Below are 19,694 nucleotides of genomic sequence, written 5' to 3' on the forward strand. Positions count from 1 at the left end.
CAAGGTCTTGTTGGAAATTGAGACATGAATAAAGGAGTTCAATGGGAAGACACGTTGGTTCTTCTTAACCAGAGATAGGAGCAGTCCGCTCTACACCAAGGGGAAAGGAACAGTGTTTATACATTGTTAATATTTGATACTTGATAATATTCCTCCTCTTGTGCTTCTTACTACGCATGAAAACTGTCCAAACTGCTTCAGCTCAATCCTCCACAGTCACTCTGGAATACTTTACATGGCTGGAAGGAAAAACTATTCACCTTGCTATCTGTTCAACAAGTTCAGACATCAAAAGATGGTTCAGGAGATTCAATATGGTAAAGCGTCTAGCTTTCTTCGGGGATGGCCCATGAGGTCAGCAGTCGCTATTGAATCTACTCCTGGACAAAAGATACTATTGAGTCACGTCCTCGGAATTATTAGGAAACATCTTTGCTCACTGCCTTTGCAGGATAAGGTGATGCTCTCTTAAAAGCCTCTTATGATGTCTGATCAATTATTATTTGTTTTCTTGGACAGAGCAGACAAAAACAGGGCAATAGGAAAAAAAAAAAGTGGCGCTTGATACGATTATGAAAAGGAAATTCTTAGGCCACAGAATCACTGGTTCTTCAAGTTGGAAAGCCTGTGAGAGGAATCTTAAATTCTGATAAGACAACCCTGCCCAAGTGGCCCCTACAGCCGTTTCCTACCTCCAGTCACAGGGAACTTAACTATTGTGGAAGGAACACACTCTATTTGCGATCATGGAACTGTCTTACTGATCACTTTATGAGGACGTGGGTGGCACCTTAATTCCCTCTAGGAAAGCCCTGGCATCTTTTTTTAACTTCTATTTTGTACGGGGGTAGAGCCGATTACCAATGCTGTGACAGTTTCAGGTGGATGGTGAAGGGACTCAGCCATACATACACATGTGTCCATTCCCCCCCAAGCCCCTTCTCATCCAGGCTGCCACAGAGCATTGAGCAGAACTTCCTGTGCTATACAGTAGATCCTTATCGGTTATCTGTTTAAAATACAGCAGTGTGTACATGCCCATCCGAAACTTCCTAACTCTCCCTCCCTCCGGCAACCATAAGTTCGTTCTCTAAGTCCGTGAGTTCGGGAAGGCCTGGGGTGGGAAGATCCCCTGGAGGAGGGCATGGCAACCCACTCCAGTGTTCTTGCCTGGAGAATCCCATGGACAGAGGAGCCTGGTGAGCTGCAGTCCATGGGGTCGCAGAGTCAGACATAACTGAGCAACAAATCACCCACACACACATCTGCGTCTTGAAGAGTCTGGGAAGAAACCCACACGATCAACACATCGGTCAGCACGCTGACAGAGTCTGCGGGAATACAGGGCACCTGGTGTCACCTGAAGCATCAGCTAAGAGGCAAGTGTGTGGGTGTGTGTCTGACAGTTCTTTCTTTGAGTCGCCTTTCCTCCACTTGCAAATGTTACTGCAATGGAGTGTCTGAGTTGCTTGATGCCGCTGGATAAATAACACAGGCTGTCTCAGAAAACTGGAAAGAAGGCCTGTCTCTCCCCATCCAGAGTGTTTCTGTGTGATCCACGGCGGGCTGTCACAGCATCTGGGCTGAGACCCCCTGCCGCACCACTCCCTGACTTCTGCGTAACTAGTTATCGGAGGTGTCACTTGGGAAAACAAAGCATGATCCCAGCAATGATCGGCACGTAAAATCTCTTGTTCCTTCCCCCCAGAAACAGGATCCATTTCTCAAAGGCTCTGCATAGGAGGAAGGAATGGGAACCGGGCCTCCCCAATTTCTCAGCTCGCCCGGGTGTCTTCTCATCTATCACCCGGGTAATACGTCCAGAGTGGCATTTTGTAATGACAGCAGCATTCCAGCGGATCGATAGTTATTTAATTCCCAACAAGCTCTCGAGTCCATTAAGCCTGATTACATTCACCCATTTCAGTGGGTGCTGTTATTTTTCCTACACCGGCACTTAATCTATAACAGGAACTTATGAGAACTTTCAAAAGCAATTTCAGCATCAATCAGCATAGAGTGAAGGGCACGATTTGCTTGTAATTATTTATCGGATGGGGCGGTCCAGGGTCTGACAAAACTCCAACCGCTAACCTTCACCCCGAAATTTCTAACGGAAATAAAAGGCTTTCCGGTGTGACTTCAGACCCGAGTGCCTCACTGGCCTGCATACACCTGGAAGGATGGAACTGTTTCCACGTTGTTGAGGACCACTCTCCAGGCAGTCCATTATTTCTCATGCATAATATAGAAGCCTCCCAAATAAGCAAGGACCATAAATCTGACATGATAAGATGTTTCACTATGTTTTGGACTCACGCCTAATGGCTCAAATTGCCAAGCTTCTTACAGTTTACAAGAGGTAACAACAACATTCAGAAAAGGAGACACTGAAGGTTTGACCAGAAGCCTCCTCAGAAATTTGAATTAATGAGGTAGTGTTACAGAATTTTGAAAGATTGTGGAGGGAAAAGCACAGAACTGAAGGTAAAAAGGACATGCTAACTACATGTAGCTTTTCTTTCCTGTAGAAAGGAGATACAGAATGTGTTACAAAAAGATGACTGCTCTCAAACAAACCACAATATAAGACATCCGGGTTTCCTCTGACGTTCAGCCTCTGTCACTAGTTTTCCACAGAGAAATTCAGACACATACCCAGAAGCCAACATTTGCTTAAAAAGTCACACTTACAATGAAGAAAAAAAAAAAAAAAGGCCCCAAATATCTTATTTGATGATTTTCCCAACACAGAATGAAAAGCCTTAAAAGTGAAACCAACTTATATTTCAATCATCTCCTTTCTTGCCATCATTAAGATGTAAACAACATGTAAGGGATTTCTAGTATCACCTCTGAGATTCATAAATTAACCATCAATACAGAGTTCCTTTTGCCTCCCTGCCACTGGTCAATTTCAGGTTTGGGAAGGCGGGGGTACCCTCCATGAAAACAGACAAGCCCTGGGAAGCGGAACCTAAGGATTAATGTGTATTTCATGCTCCTTCTGTTTCCTGGGTGAAAGCTCTTAACCAAGTCACCTCATGACCAGTTAGTCTGTCTCGGGATCTGCCGTGGGAGACTGAGTCCCTCCGAGAGCTGAGGAGGAGAACAAATCCTTTGCCCCGTGGTCAACCTCCCGAAGCAAAGGCATGAATGTTAAACAGTAGCCCGATCAATACAAGCAAATATAGCTCAACTACACCATTTATTCAACCATGAGAGATGTCAATAGCCAGATTAGGGTGATCCATCTTTTTGATTTCCTACTGTCTTCCCTCAGACTACACGAGGGCTTTTTCCTGTATTAAAAGTGTTTGCTTTCTCAACCATAAAAATTCCAATTATTACTCTGCGCGCTCTGGAGTTAAGTTGCTGGCTGGCAGTGGCCTTGAATTACCTGGATCAGTCCTGGGAAGTAGGGGGCGGCTGGAACGATCATAGGTACGCCATAGGGATGCAAGAGGACTCCTTGAGAAGGCAACATGCTTTACGGGTAGGTGGGATCCCCTCAGAAGCTCAACGCATCAATGGAGAGTTGGGGGAAAAAAAAGAAAGAAAGAAAGAAAAAAATCTATAGACCCAACTTCTTCCGACCCACAAAGCTGAGAGCCAGATCGCCGCTGTCAGGAGCGCAGAGCTCATCAACACTCAGAGGGGAGAGAAAGAAAATCCAGCATCAGCAACTCTTAATGTGAAAGTTTTCTTCGCAGACGAGGGAGAGACACAGCAGCTGCAGGGTTGAAGCTACCAAAATGGAAGGTTCTATTTTGGGAGCGGCTTGCCTAACATGACTAACCAAATACTCTTCATTAATTTAGTTCTCAGAGACAGTGAGAGAGACCCAGAGGCGGGGAGTGGGGTGGTCAGGCTGGCAGGTTTGGGCTCTTTCTGAAGGAATTTGGGCAAAAGGCAAAAACAAACAAACAAAAAAACCTGGAGTATGTGTGGGATGGTTAGAGGAAAGCTGAGAAATGTCAATTGATATGATTATCAGCTGCCACTTAAAAGCTCAGCAGAGGAACGCAGGCAGCCTCTGGTACTGATCACAAAGAAATGAAGAAGATGCTATTTTGTTATCCTATGTCTCTCTCTCTCTGGTTTTAGTTTTAAATGGGCAACTTGTGCCCAAAATATAATCATACCACCAGCTAGTATCTGCAGTGTGTGCTACGACACACAGAACTATAGCTAAATTATTTACACATGTTTTGTAATTTCATTCTCAAAACTCTCGCAAGTAGGTACTATTCATAGTTCCTGATCCACACTGGAAATAAGGTTCACGCTAGTTGAATTGCACGCTCACAGCCCTCCACATATGAGAGGCAGTGCCAGGCTCCTAATTCCTAATTGGCCACTGTATCCATTACAGTATTTTGTTCTGTAATATAAATTCATATGCCTTAAAAAAATTTTTAACATTCTTTGTCTTTGAGCTTCCAGTTGTTATATTTTAATATGCCATCTATTAATAAGACGACTCACTGCTCCCAGAGTTTAAAGGCATAGCTAATGTACACCAAAAGCACAGATGAGAAATATATTCCAGTATTTCAGATCTTTCTGATATTCGAAAACATCCAAGTGATGGTCCAGCATGCGTGACATGGTCACAGATACACTCAGATGGGATTGCAGGAAGTGGAATTATACTGACTTGGGTGTCCTAACTCGACAGCTGTGTGACGTTGAACGAGTTACTCAGTGTCTCTGAACCTTCGTTTCTTCGTTTGGAAAACTGAGATAATAACAGACCCTACCTCATAGGGTTGTGTGACGAGAAAAGCACGTGGCATCCTCTCGTGATGTGTACAAGACGTGTACTTGGCATTCTTACCCTATGTTTCCTGATCCTCTACAGACGCCTGGTATGGACATGCCTGTGACTTCAGGCGGAAGGCAAAGACAGCCTTCAGATTGTCACTCTTCTAATATGTATCCCAGGAAAGCACCTGCCAGTGTGGAGCATTTCCCAATTTTGAGAGCACAGACTGAGTCCACTCAAGCCACGCTAAAGGCCCTGGGGATCACTGAAAATCACCTTCAAGCCCAACATCTGCTTGCCACCTCCCACCTCGAACTCGAAACCCGACACTGGATATAGATTTCTGTCGAAACGTGGAGAGCATCAGACACCGCAAAGCGTATTCAACTATCGGCTTTTTCTAAATCCAAATGTCAATGCCTCCACTTTTAGATCGCCAAGGTGTTTTTACACTACACTAATTTTAGCTGCTTGATTTAGTTGCATAATTACATTTCTAGATAACGACAGTGGACAGCATTTGGCAGAGAATGCAATGATTTAAGGCTGAATTGGGGCCATCTTGACAAGGCTTCTCTGTAATTGATTCTCATGTATCCAAGTGGCCACCTTGTTACGATTCAGAAAGCTCCAGGAACAGCTGCTAGTTGACCTCCTCTTACCAGCCTGATACTGTTTCTAACTTTAGCTGTTGACGCTGACTTTCAACACTGCTCTTCTGAGAAGTTACCAGTGAGAACACTAGCTTTACCATGAGACAGCTTCCTGGGGGCGGGGAGAGCTCTTCCTGACTTTGGAAAGCCCGGGGGTCAGATTGTGTTATGTCTCTGATGGAAAGATCACTGGACCGGAAGGTAGGAATTCATGAAGTTACTTAATTTAATCACCAAGGCCAGAAGTGTATACATTTAGACTTTGTTTCCTGAACCTCCTATGTAAGTGACAATACTCACTTCCCCTTCACCAAGAGGGTTCTGATGAGCAAAATTGTGGAAGTGTTTTGGAAACTTGTTCAGTCGCTAAGTTGTGTCCAACCCTTTGCGACCCCGTGGAACTGCAGCACATCTAGGCTTCCCTGTCCTTCACCGTCTCCTGGAGTTTACTCAAACTCATGTCCATTGAGTCGGTGATGCTCAGTGAAATACGGCATGGAATGGAAACTGTAGAGTTACATAAATATGAGTCTTCTATATATTACTATATGTGTTGTTTTTTTTAAAGAACTTGATGATATATTTCAGAAATAAAGGTAGACTTTGAAGACACCGTGGTTGAATTCCAGACCTCCACGATTAAGAGAATGTTGCAATAAAGCAAGTTGCACACATTTCTGCTTTCCCAGTGCATATAAAAGATATGGTTACACTATACTATAGTCTCTTAAGTGTGTGATAGCCTTATGTCTAAAAGAAGTATATGCCTTAATTAAAAACATACTTTCTTGTTAAAACAGGCTAACCATCATCTGTAACCATGTAACCATCTGCTAACCATCTCAAGCAAGCTGTAATCGTAACCTTGAAGATGAGTTATCACAGACACAGACAATAGAAAAATAATGAAAAAGTCCGGAATAGAGAGAGAGTTACCAAAATATGACAGATGTGAGGTGAGCCAATGCGGTTGGAAGAATGGTGTCCGCCGACTCGCTTGACTCAGGGTTGTCAGAGACGTTCAGTCTGTTAAACAGCGACCGAGTCCCCGGGAAGTACAATAAAGTGAGGCGCGCCTGTGCAACCAAAACACACAGCTATATACCGTTTCCTTCGCAAAGGATACTTGCTCTTTTCTTCATAAGAACTCCAAGCTACAAAAGCTTTTCTGCTCCTGAGCATTGAGCATGCCTTTCCCTCTCTCTGAAAATAAAGGCCTGTTGTCTTGCGGCCCTTTTTCACTTTGACTGCAAAGTCAGAGCCCAATAAGAGGTTCAGCTCTGTCCATCCTTTGACCTGTACCACGGGCACATCTGTGTTTTCATCTTCCTCTTCTTGCCACCTCCAGTCCTGTTACTCACATCTTCTCTGATTCTGATTTTATATTTAGATATGACTCTCATCTATGATTGTAGTAGTTATACTTGTGAAGTGGTGTGAATTGAATGTTTCCTTTTTCAAAACCCATCCACCAAACTTTATGAAATAATAAAACACGGAAATAAATAATGATCACTAACCAAAACCTCTCGTTTTCAAACACGTGTTCTGTTTTCCCAAATGGGAAGCATCCAATATGACTGGACTATGATTCTTTCCTTTTGGGTCCATTTCTTCCACTAAAAGGTGGGCTTCCCTGGTGGCTCAGATGGTAAAGAATTGGCCTGCAATGCAGGAGACCTGGGTTCAATCCCTGGGTTGGGAAAATCTTGAGAAGGGAATGTCTGCTCACTCCAGTATTCTTGCCAGGAAAAGTTCCATAGACAGAGGAGCAGGCATTACATTCTGTGTATCTTTGCTTCCCATTGGCTCATAGTAAATGGGTAGCTACAATGTCTAGTATTGGTGTCCTAAGCTCACAGTATTTTGCAGGAATTTAAATATATATAGAGAGAGAATTTAAAAAAAATAAGGCAAAGGACAAGAGATATAGTTCTGGCAGTGGGTAGGAAACATGGGTAGGAATGAATGGTAGCCTGAATTCAAACCAAGAGCCATGTATCATTAGCACGCTGTCTGTTGCAAGCAGGGGATGGCAAACTTTTTATCTGAAAATGGCCAGGTGACAAATATTTCAGATGTCGTGAAACTTTAACTCTCTGTGTTACAACTACTCAAAACTGTGCCATTTTCATATGAAAATGCTTACAGTACATAAGTGAATTCTGAAATTTGAATTTCCTGTCACAAAATATTTTTTATTTTTTCCCAACCATTTAAAATTATATAAACCAATCTTAGCTTAAGGGACATACAAAAACAGTCAAAGTCAGGTTTGGCTCACAGGCCATGGTTTTTCTCATCTTTATCCAAATCCCTTCTTTTTTATTATTTTTTTTAAGTTAGAGTATAATATTCATTGGAAGGACTGATGCTGAAGCTCCACTACTTTGGCCACGTGATTCATTGGAAAAGACCCTGATGCTGGGAAAGATCAAAGGCAAAAGGAGAAGGGGACGACTGAGGATGAGATGGCTGGATTGCATCGCCAACTCAATGGACGTGAGTTTGAGCAAACTGGGAGATAGTGAAGGACAGGGAAGACTGGCGTGCTGCAGTCCGTGGGGACACAGAGTCGAGTCGGACATGACATAGCAACTGAACAACAAAGATATTTGCTTTACAATCTTGTGTTCATTTCGGCTGTGCAGCAAGACATTCACTTCATGGTTACTGACCTCTCTTATCCTTTCCTGGATTCAAGTGCTTCTTTTTTTTAATAGTCTTTCTATTTAAAACATTTTTTTATTTATTTTATTTAGTTGACTGCACCGGGTCTTAGCTGTGACACGCGGCCTCTAGTTCCCTGAGCAGGGACTGAACCTGGGCCCCCTGCATGGGGGGCAGGGTGTCTTAGCCACTGGACCATGAGGGAACCCCAAAGCGGTTCTTCTACGCTGTCATATATTGCAACTCTTGCCCCAGATCCTGAGAGCCAATATGAGGAGGACCCACCAGCACCAACCCTTCCGAGCAGCAGCTACCCCAAGCTTCAGCACTCATGTAAGAGAAGGAAAAAGGACAGAAAACACAAGTATTGGCTGGAGGATGGGATCGGGGAGCACTCAGTGAAGACTGATTCCTGACTTATGGTTGCTATTGGCCAACAGAGCCGACTGCAGCCTCGTGGACCAAATCCAGTTCATAGACGACGATGATGAAGATGCTAACAGGGATGATGACTACGACGTCAGTGATGATGGTTTGACTGCACGATATGAAAAAGAGCTAGTATTTTTAAATGGAAGTATCATCTATAAAATGTAGATCTGCAAGATCTCTTGAGAGCCTGGAAGATCTAGAACCTTTGGCACACACTTCCTTTGGCTCAACAATCCCTGAAGTCTGGGAGGGATCCACCTCCCCATGCCAACCCCGCCCCAGATTAGGAGCCCTGAGACCATCCCCATCATCCTTTACCTGCTTCCTGAAAAGCAGCCGAATGACCATCAAAACAGGACAAAACAGAATGCACACGGAATGGAATGTTTCTCTGACAATAATCATACTCTTTATCTTGCGGTATTGACAGTCGTTATCTCCTGAGGCAGATCTATGCAGATTAATTACCCACACCTCCCCATTTCCAGGTGGCTCAGTGGCAAAGAACCAGCCTGACAATGCAGGAGACTTAAAAGACTCTGGTCCAATCCCTGGGTTTGGAAGATCCCCTGGAGGAAGGGGATAGCAACCTACTCTAGTATTCTTGCCTGGAGAATCCCATGGACAGAGGAGCCTGACGGGCTATACAGCCTATGGGGCCACGAAGGGTTGGATACAACTGAAGCCACTTAGCCCACACCCCATTTCCAGGCCAAGCTGGGTGACAGAGAATTTTGTACCGTTTTTCAAGGTCGTTTGCCATATCCCTCAGCTTTACATTCCCAGCTGCATCCTCTAATACACACTGTCCTTCCTTGTACCAATTACTTCTCTGCAAACCACACTGAGCTGCCTTTGCCAAACACCTTCATGAATCCACCACTCCTTACAAATTTGCCTGCTATGCAGAACTACCCTCTTTGCCTCCCTTCTTTCCTTCCTTTCTCCCTCACTCTCTTGCTTCCTGCTTCATAATTTAACATTACTGGCCTTCGTCAAAGGCACATTTTCTGCAAAACCTTTCGCATCACCCCAGGCAGAACTAACTGCACCATCACCCGTGTCCTGAAATCATGTTATATTGTATAATAATGATTCTTTTAAGTGTGATGACTCCTTCAGGTAGGTAGACTGACTCACAGAAGGAAGCGTGTCATTCATCTTTATTCGTACCATGGTCAGTCCTTTCAGCCGTGTCTGATTCTTTGTGACCCCGTGGACTGGAGCCCACCAGGCTCCTCTGCCCATGGGACTCTGCCGGCAAGAATACTGGAGTGGGTTGCCATGCTCTCCTCCAGGGGATCTTCCCGACACAGGGATTGAACCCACAACTCTCACTTCTCTTGGGTCTCCTGCATTGGTGGGTAGTTTTATTTTTTGGGTTTTTTTAACCATTAGTGCTACCCGGAAGTCCCCATGTTTATTCACCCAATGACTAAAAGGTTGACTAGATAAATGGAGCCTCCTAAAATGCTTCCTGAGAGAATGACTGACTGAACAAAGACTTTGGACCAATACAAGTGAAGCTGCGTTTACCTATTACATTTGCCGGGGGTCTTCACACCACTGAGAGCTTCAGATTTCCAAAGTCATCTCAATTCACCCGGAAGGGTCTGTGCACCACGAGAAAGCGTGAGCTCCATACCTGTAAAGGCCAAGTCGGGATCCTGGCTCTGCCATCCTTCTCAACATTTGATCTGGGATGAGACACTTAGCCCTGAGCCCCAGTCTCCTCGGGGTAAAATGGGACAGCATCTGGCCTGTTGCACAGGTACGCTGCTGCCGTGAAATGATAGGCTGCATACGGGTGTTCCTGGTACTTGGGAAGTGTTCAAAAAGGGCTAGTTTATTCAGTGTTTTCTTCTTCAGCAATGTCTTTCATGCACCCAGGTCAAGTGTTTTCTAGTCATCCCAGTCTTCCGGTCAAGTCTGCCTCCTCAACGCCCTACCCGAACCCCACCATGATGTCTCTGTAGGAGCCTTCATTCAACTGTGTCCTCACAGGACCCATGAACACTCCCTTCTTCAACAAGCAGCCAGCGTTTGATGCCCCAGGCAGCCTTCCCACCCTCTCCAGAACTCACAACCCTACCTGTCTAAACCCCTGAAAGACCAGCAATGGTTTTCCCCCATAAGGTAAAGGCCTGACTGGTGATGGCTTCAGGGCATGCTTCCAGTCCACCCCCTCCACCTCCTCTCCATCATTTTGTTCTTGCATCTTTCTCACAGGACTGGGCATGGAGCAGACATTCAGGGGGCACTTGAGAATTACCTGCGATAGCCCCACGGTGCTCTGGAGGTTCAGAGAGGTTAAGTGACCTGTCCAAGGTTAGACAGCAAAACAGGTGCCTTCTTCATTCTCAAGGGCCAGTTTTCCCTTCTACACGCCCATAATCTCTGCAACAGCATGACAACCAACCACTCTGGAGCAACGACTTGAACCAAAATGGATAATCAACTCCACTCAAGATCCCCTAGAGAAGGGAATGGCAATCCACTCCAATATTCTGACCTAGCAAAGCCCATGGACAGGGGAGCCTGGCAGGCTACAGTCCACAGGGTCACAAAGAGCTGGACATGACCGAGCAACTGAGCACACACGTGCACACTCACCACCAGGTATGCATTCTAACCCCATCCAAGGCAGGTGAGAACGAAAGCATGGAACGGCTTTGTCTCAAAGGGAAATGGACCTCAAAGAAAAAGTTTCTGAGATACTACATAATGCTTACGGTCCTGAGGCTGAGGGTTGACATGTGAGCTCCCAGAAGAGAGGAGGCTGGAAGCATCATGTCAACTACCAGGGAAGCAAGACCTTCCAGAGGAGAAGCTTCCACCGACCACCTGTTCTCCAGGTTACAGTCACCTCATTTGTAACCTCAGCCAAGGACCAGTCACATCCTGGGAAGAGAAAACACATTCTTCTCCAAATTCCAGGAGATGGTGTGGGATAGGGAAGCCTGGAATGCTGCAATCCATGGGGTCACAAAGAGTCAGACATGACTTAGACTCTTAGACACGACTTAGACTCAACAAAACAAGAATATGATGAGCAACCACACCTCACGGGGTGGTCTAGAGACTCAAAAAAGAGTCACATACAGACACAGTTAGCTGAGGCCCTGGCTCAGAGTGGATAGGGGGTGCATAGCTATCATAGTAACGAGGCATTAGCAGCAGCATCTAGTTCCAAGGACCAAACCAGCTCAACACCCAGGTTCAATCCCTGGGTCGGGAAGATGCCCCTGGAGAAGGGAATGGCAACACACTCCAGTCTTCTTGCCTGGAGAATCCCTTGGACAGAGGAGTCTGGAGGGCTACAGTCTATGGGGTCACACAGAGTCGGACACAACTGAGCAACTAACACAAACCAGGACTATCAAAACCCTTCCTCCCTTCAAACACGAACTGGTCAGATAGTTTTTACAGATGCCAGCAGGGAGGTGCATTTTTGTTGGAAGAACTTACCTTCTTCTTCCAGGCTCTAAACCAAAAAATTAAGACAGAGAGGCTAACGAATATGTGGACATAGCTACTGTCCATGGAAGACACAGTTTGGAAAACAAAATACAAGAATTTCCAATTCAGCTGGGAGTTTATGGGGATGAGGAAGTGCCTCTGAAACAGGAACAACCCAAAAAATCCAGGACACTGGGTCACCCCTACCCAGTAATATTACACCCCCCCCAATAAAATGGGTTATGAACACACACAAAGAAAATTCCAGTAGGTCTTGTGAGTGAGGAAGCTGGTGATGAGCATTAGAAACCCCAGCCCCCAGTGGTGGAGGCAGCGCCTCCTCTCGGATCATTAAGCACTTCTTGACCTGATTCTCCTCTGAAAGCCAGACTGACCGGCTGAATGAGCAAATCTAAGAATATCAACCCTGCACACCATCTCTGCTGAGATCAACAATGCTTCAGGAACCAACCCTTGACCTGTCTAGGGATGAATGGCAACTGGGTTTGAGAACGTATTGACCTTGTTCTCCGCAAACAAATACTCCCTGGGGTCTCTCGGGGACGGGGGAATGAATAATCAGCTGCTCCGCTAGATTGCGCTTCCTGCCCTCTCTGCATCTTCTGTCGTGTGAGTGTGTGTGTGTGTGTGTGTGCTGCAGGGCCCTGCGGGAGCCGGGTAGAGTCCACTCCAAATAGCCCGAGGCCCCAGGACTCAGAACTGGTCTTTCTGTCCGCACCCCATGCATGCCCTGTCCTCCCTGGGAACGGGCTGAACCACCTGAACTCCAGTCACATCCTTTTTCCCTGAGAGACTAAGTCTGCACTGGCCTCTACCAAAGCAAACCCAGCCTCAAAGATGCCTTGTGAGATGCTTCATTTGTAAAAAGAACCCTGAGGCCAAAGATGTGGGAGAGATTCAGCTTGTTCTCTCTCCCACTTGGGGGTTCATGGTGCATAGCCTAGTACAGCACCCGAGAAGTCCTGTAAAGGAAAAAAAATAGAGACCTGTTTGACCATGTTTGATGCAGACATTCCCAAACTTATTTGATGACTGACTTGCCATCTATCCATCCACCCATCCACCCACCTATCCATTCATCCATCCACACCCACTCATCCATCCATCCATCTATCCATCCAATCATGTATCCATCCATCCCTCCATCCATCCATCATCCATCCATCCATCCATCCATCCATCCATCCATCCATCTATCCACCCACCCATCCATCCATGCCTCTATCTATCCATCCATGCATCTATCCATCTGATCATTTATCCATCCATCCATCTATCCACCCACCTATCCATCCATCCATCCATCCACACCCACTCATCCATCCATCCATCCATGCATCTATCTATCCATCCATCTGTCTTGCTGTCTATATGAATATCTGGCTATTGAGAGTAATAAATAATGTCAGTCCTTGGGCAAAGTTCTTTACTCTTTCGCCCAATTCTCCTCTTCCTATTTCTTCACTTTCATCAGAACCTTTGTGACCATCACCACCACCACCACCACCATCATCATCATCACAGTTGCTATGAATTCAATGCTTCCTTTGTGCCAGACCCTGTCCTGTGCTAATTTCAACAGATGCATTATCTCAGGTGATCCCCTCTAAATCCCAATGAAGGAGATTCTGTTACATTTATTGCATCAAAGGCAAGAACACAGAGCCACTGAGAGGGGAAGTAAATTGGCCAAGAAAACAGAGCTACTAAATGCGGACCTGTACCTTGAACGGGCCAGAAGTCCTAGTGCCTAAAACCTAAGAGAAACCCTTTGGTGCCTACGGCAGTCATGAACACACTCTAAGAAATTCTGGCCTGGACTAAACTCAAGCCCACATCTCCTTTGCCCTCAATCACTCATTCTCAAGTACCCTAATTGCCATTAAAGCAAAGCCAGACAAAACCATAGCCTGGAAAGACAGATGGACAAGACTTGAAGGCTAGGAGAAGGGCTGGCCTCTGGTCCCTCCCACCCCACCCCACTGAGTCATCAGGAAGCAGAAGAATAACTCCTGAGGAAGAGGAGGTCTAAGGCAGGAGAAATGGGCTGATACATGGGAACACCTGCCAAGAGTAACCACGAGAAGGAAAAAAAAACAAGATGACAGAGTGATCCAAGAGAAAAAGCCCTAAAGAGATGACCCTGTGTCACCATCTCAACCTCCAGCGCTCCGTATCTCCTTGGGCCATCTTGTTCCTGGCTCTCTCTTCTATAAATGCCTCTTCTCGAGGTGAAAAGATGGTTCTTCACTCTTATTTTTGATGCATGGACCACTCTGAGAATTTTGCCCTCATCCCAGAAAACTGCACATAACTCACAAAATGTTCCATATCATGGCAGGAAGCTGATGGGTCCTCTGACACCCATCTGTGGACCCATGAGGGGCCTCTGAACCTCCATCAGATTTTGAAGTATGCGGCCAATATGTGCTGTCTTTTGGAAGGAAAAGTGCGGAGAGTCAGAATCCCTTTAGTCAGGCTCCCAGTGACAGATCAGGTGACCGTTCTTGCCTGGAATCACGTTGCCCAGCCCTGTGAATATACACCCGCCAATGAAAGAACTCTCACCACAGTTCAGCAGGAGTGCGAGTTTCAAGAAGGCAAGAGAATCAAACAATTTGGGGAGATGCTAAGGCACTGCATATTGTACAATCAAGGAGTAAGTGTGCTCGGGCATGTCTGACTCTTTGCAACCCCATGGACTATAGCCCACCAGGCTCCACTGTCCACAGGATCTTCCAGGCAAGAATACTGGAGTGGGTTGCCATTTCCTTCTTCAGAGGATCTTTCCAGCCCAGGGAATGAACCCATGTCTCCTGCATCTCCTGCTTGGGAGGTGGATGCTTTACCACTGAGCCACCCAGGAAGCCCCAAATCTAGGCAGACACTAAGAAATCCGAACACACACCCTTAGCCCTTTTGTCTGACAGTGAACCATCATCTCAAGATAAGGTCTGCCTTCTCTGAGCAGAAGCTTTCACCTCCTCTTTCAGGCCAAGAAAGAGACACCATCAAGCCAAAGAGTAGGGGACTTCCCTGATGGTTCAGTGGCTGAGAATCCGCCTTCTAACGAAGAGGACACTGGTTTAATCCCAGGTCGGGGAACTAAGGTGTCACATGCCGAAGGGCAACTGAGCCCACACACCACAACACTGAGTCCTCACTTTAGGCAACACGCAACAACAGAAGATCTGGCATGCTACAACCAAGACTCAGAGCAGAAATGAAAAAAACAAACAAAAAAACCCACCAAAGAGTGTGTGTTAGGCATAGAATGTCACCCACCAAACCCACGACCAAGCGCTGGAAGAGAATGGAGATGGGACATACACATCTGTGTTTTCAGAGACCACGCAGTCTGGTTCTTCAGCCACGATAGAGACAGGAGGGACCCAAGACCAAGCCATGCAGCTGAGCATCTAAAGTCGGAGCCAAGATGCTGACCACTGCAGATGGTTTCTCCGCGACATCACGGCCTGGCAGCTGGTGGCAAAAGAGAGCCCTGACAGGTGGTCTGCTGGGCTTCCCGGATTAGCCTGCCCTTCTGGGGCACACTGGGGACATCTAAAGAGGAACCACCCAGAGTGACCTCATTTCCTTTCTGACTCGACATCACCATCTATTTTTAAATACTTTGGGAACAAACCATATATATCATTTACTATTTGCCAGGCACCTTCTAACCCCTTTATGTATTCACTCGTGTAACCTCTTTTTATTTTTTTTCAGATGGTAAAGAATCTGCCTGCAATGCAGGAGACCTGGGTTCGATTCCTGGGTCAGGAAGATCTCCTGGAGAAAGGAATGGCAACCCACTCCAGTATTCTTCTCTGCAGAATCCCACGGACAGAGGAGCCTGGCAGGCTACAGTCCATGGGGTCGCAAAGAGTCGGACATGATTAAGCACCTAACACTTTCTTTCACTTGATTTATAATATTGTGTTAGTTTCAGCTGTACAGCTTCAGATTCCATTATAGGTTATTACAAGATATTGACTGGAGTTTTCTGTGCTACACAGTAGGAATATTCTATCTATTTTATACATAGCGGTGTGTATCTATTAATCCCACTCTATCCATCCCCTTCCCCTTCTCCTTCGGTAAGCATACGTTTGCTTTCTCTGTGAGTCTATTCTGTGAATAAGTTGATATGTATTTTTTTTTTAGATTCCACATATGCATGATATAATATTTGCCTTTCTCTGTCTGACTTATTTCACTTAGAGTAATAATCTCTAGGTCAATCCATGTTACTACAAATGGCAATCTCCCACTCGTCTTTATGGCTGAGCAGTGCTCCATCGTGTGTGTGTACACATATACCATATCTTCTTTATCCATTCACCTGCTGATGGGTGTTTACATTGTTTCCACGTCTTGGCTATTGTGAATAGTGCTGCTATGAACACTGGTGTACACGTACCTTTTCAAAGTAGATTAACTCATATAATCTTTACAACAACTCTGAAAGCCAAGTTTTGCTACTACCACTGTATGACAGAGAGGGAAAGTGAAGCATAGAAAAGTGAAGCCACTTGCCCAGGATCACAGAGCATGTGGGTGGTCCAGCCTCAGGCAGCCCCATGTGTATTTTCTAAAGACACATTTTTGGAAAATATATTTCTGTGGGTCTCCAACTGACTAACAGAAAACAGAATTTTCTTTTTATTGCAATATGTACCATACTGGCTAAGAACTCAGATATCAGGCCCATACTGAGCTTAGGTTCAGAATCTGGCTCTAACTATTCCTGGCTCTGTTGACCTGGGTGAGCTACTGAATGTCAAATAATTCACTTATAAATTTGGAGGTAATAATACTTTCTTTACAAGGTTGTTGTGGGGAGTGTTCTAAATAATGTAGCAATGCAGTTGAAATATTCCTTGGGCTCGAGTCCACTTTTGTGAGTGTGGGGTTGATTCATGGTGGTTGGTTATATGGTAGCCTGATCATCTCCCTTAAAGGCCAGAGCATTTAAGGGACTGCTCACTTCTCGCTGGTTGACCCCAAGCATCCCAGCCCCATGAATAAACAAAGCCCCATATTGCTTAAGCTAGTTCCTGAGTTAGTTTTCTGTCCCTTGCAACTAATATATACTGGTTACTCTTGAATCATCAAGAGTATACATACATGCAAGCTTTAAAAAAGTCATCCAAGATACTTTTTGCTTATCTGTATTGGCAAACATTTTATAGAACTTTCAAGTGCCAAACACCCTTCTAAGCACTTTAGAAACTAACAGATTCAATCTTTTAACAAGTGTCTGATTCTGGTGCCCATATTAGCCCCATTCTACAGATGAGGAAGTATCATTCAGAAAGCTCAAATCATTCATGGCTAAGTTGAATGGGAGGGCCGTAGTCAAAAATCAGGTCTGTGTGATTCCTCTTCTTGCTTTCCATTCCCGAGGATTCTGGTGTATTTGCTAAATAAGGCATCCTGGAAATCTGCGAAGGAGCCAACACCAGCTCTCAAGTGTGCATGCATGTGTGAACGTGTGCTCAGTCGTGTCTGACTCTTTGCGACCCCATGGACCACACTCCCCCAGGTTCCTGTGTCAATGGAATTTTCCAGACAAGAATACTGGAGTGGGTTGCCATTTCCTCCTCCAGGGGATCTTCCCGACCCAGGGATGAAACCCACGTCTCCTGCATTGGCAGGTGGATTCTTTACCACTGAGCCACCTGGTACCTATATCATAAACCTTGTCTCCATGCTGAAATCTCCTGTAAGTGAGCCCGAGGAAAAACTGCATGAATGCTAAGCAAGAACTGAAATATTTCCTTCCAGAGAAATCCCACTGCTGCAGAGCCATGACAACACAGATCAAGCTATATTCAGACCCAGACCCAAAAACAGCAACCTGACATCAACCCACCACCGTCCACATCTTCTTTCTAAATAATGTTTGGCAGAGAGTGCTGTTTGCCCCTTCTCCAAATAAAACTCACTGCGCTGGGTCGTTTTGAGGAGCGTATTTTTATGCACACCCACCTATCACAGATCTGAACTCAACAAGTTGGCATTCCATAACACAATTACTGTGTTCGTTCACATCACCCCCCAACGATATTGGATAGAGCTCAGGGTAGAAATTCGCAGATTCCAGGGTGGACAGCCGTGTTAGGGTTACAACCCAGACCTCACTTCCTTGGAGACTCCATGGCTGACCTCAAAGCTGAATACTTCTTTTAAGACCAAAATAGAACAAAGGGACAAAAGGGAACGGAAAGATTTAAAATTAGGATAAAAAAAAAAGAAAGAAAGAAAGAGAAGGAAGCTTGGCACTGGACTGGCCTTCGTTAAGCCGCTTGAAACTTACCAACGATGCCCAACTTTTGCTGTGGTTTATCCCCATATGTTCCCACACTCCCTCTGAGACTTAACTTTTGCAGGCGCTATTTATCATTCTGGCTAGCGGTGTGCTCATCTGCCTACCATGCTAAGCAGCCCTCGTTGTTATTTTTATAATTACTGGGAGTCTTTTTCATGTTGTACTCCACCAGAATCCCAGCTCACCACACACCTGCTATACTCAGAACACATGGAGAGAGGGGGGAGGGTATGACAGTAAAGATGAGGGGAAGATGGCCTTCCTGTTTGCAATGAAAAGCAAAATCAAGAATAAAGAAGCCCCTGGGTACCATTTTTTTTTAAGGCTATACTCTGGGCCAGCTTGTTCTTTATCAAACACTCAATGCTCATTGAAGAGTTTGTTTATTAGAATAAATGTTGTACTTTTTAAAACAAATATGAATTCCTTTTGTCATTGTAGTGACCGCAGTGCATATCATCATCCCCGATTTATAGATGAGAAAACTGAAACAAAGAAAGGTAACTTGCCAGTGGGCACACGAGATTTCAAGGGGCAGATTTGGACCTGATTTAAATCCAAGTGCTCTGCAACCATTCTACTAGACTGCGTTCTCGTCAGCATCACCACCAGCACCAAACATCAGCATCATTGCCGTCTCTGTTGTCACCACCAGCACCAGCGCCTTCACCACCATCAACACGACCACCATCATCAGCCAGAGCATCCCACTCCCCCCACTACACCACCATCACCACCAGTTCCTCCACTGCTATCACTACCAGCATCAGAGCCGGTACCACCATCACCACCATCACCACCTCCATCACTGTCATCACGACCAGCATCAGACCCAGCACCACCATCACCACCACCACCTCCATCACCACCATCAGGACCAGCACCACCATCACCATCACCACCTCCATCACTGTCATCACGACCAGCATCAGCATCAGCAGCATCATCACCACCTCCATCACCACTGTCAGGACCAGCATCAGCACCACCATCACCATCACCACCTCCATCACCACCATCAGGACCAGCATCAGCATCAGCAGCATCATCACCACCTCCATCACCACCATCAGGACCAGCATCAGCACCACCATCACCACCTCCATCACTGTCATCACGACCAGCATCAGCAGCAGCATCATCATCACCACCTCCATCACCACCATCAGGACCAGCATCAGCACCACCATCACCATCACCACCTCCATCACTGTCATCACGACCAGCATCAGACCCAGCACCACTGTCACCACCACCACCTCCATCACCACCATCAGGACCAGCATCAGAACCACCACCATCACCATCACCACCATGAACACTATCACGACCAGCATCAGCATCAGCATCACCACCT

General features: G+C 45.7%; 1 protein-coding gene across 19 annotated transcripts in view; it reads right to left on the reverse strand.

Annotated features, from left to right (window-relative positions):
• The window catches only part of RBFOX1 (RNA binding fox-1 homolog 1), a 2,068,635-nt gene that overhangs the window by 402,704 nt on the left and 1,646,237 nt on the right, over positions 1–19,694 (reverse strand). For 2 of the 19 annotated variants that reach the window (XM_043455527.1, XM_043455531.1), the window contains exon 1: positions 3,401–3,764. The exons of 15 other annotated variants lie outside the window; for them this stretch is intronic. In XM_043455527.1, coding sequence (XP_043311462.1) covers positions 3,401–3,487 — 87 coding nt within the window. In that variant the 5' untranslated portion in view covers positions 3,488–3,764. Of the gene's footprint in view, positions 1–3,400; positions 3,765–19,694 lie in introns of those variants that run through there. 2 more of the 19 variants (XM_043455530.1, XM_043455515.1) reach the window with 2 other exon arrangements.

This window comes from Cervus canadensis, chromosome 32 (assembly GCF_019320065.1).
Source record: "Cervus canadensis isolate Bull #8, Minnesota chromosome 32, ASM1932006v1, whole genome shotgun sequence".
In the NCBI taxonomy this organism is placed as follows: domain Eukaryota; kingdom Metazoa; phylum Chordata; class Mammalia; order Artiodactyla; family Cervidae; genus Cervus; species Cervus canadensis.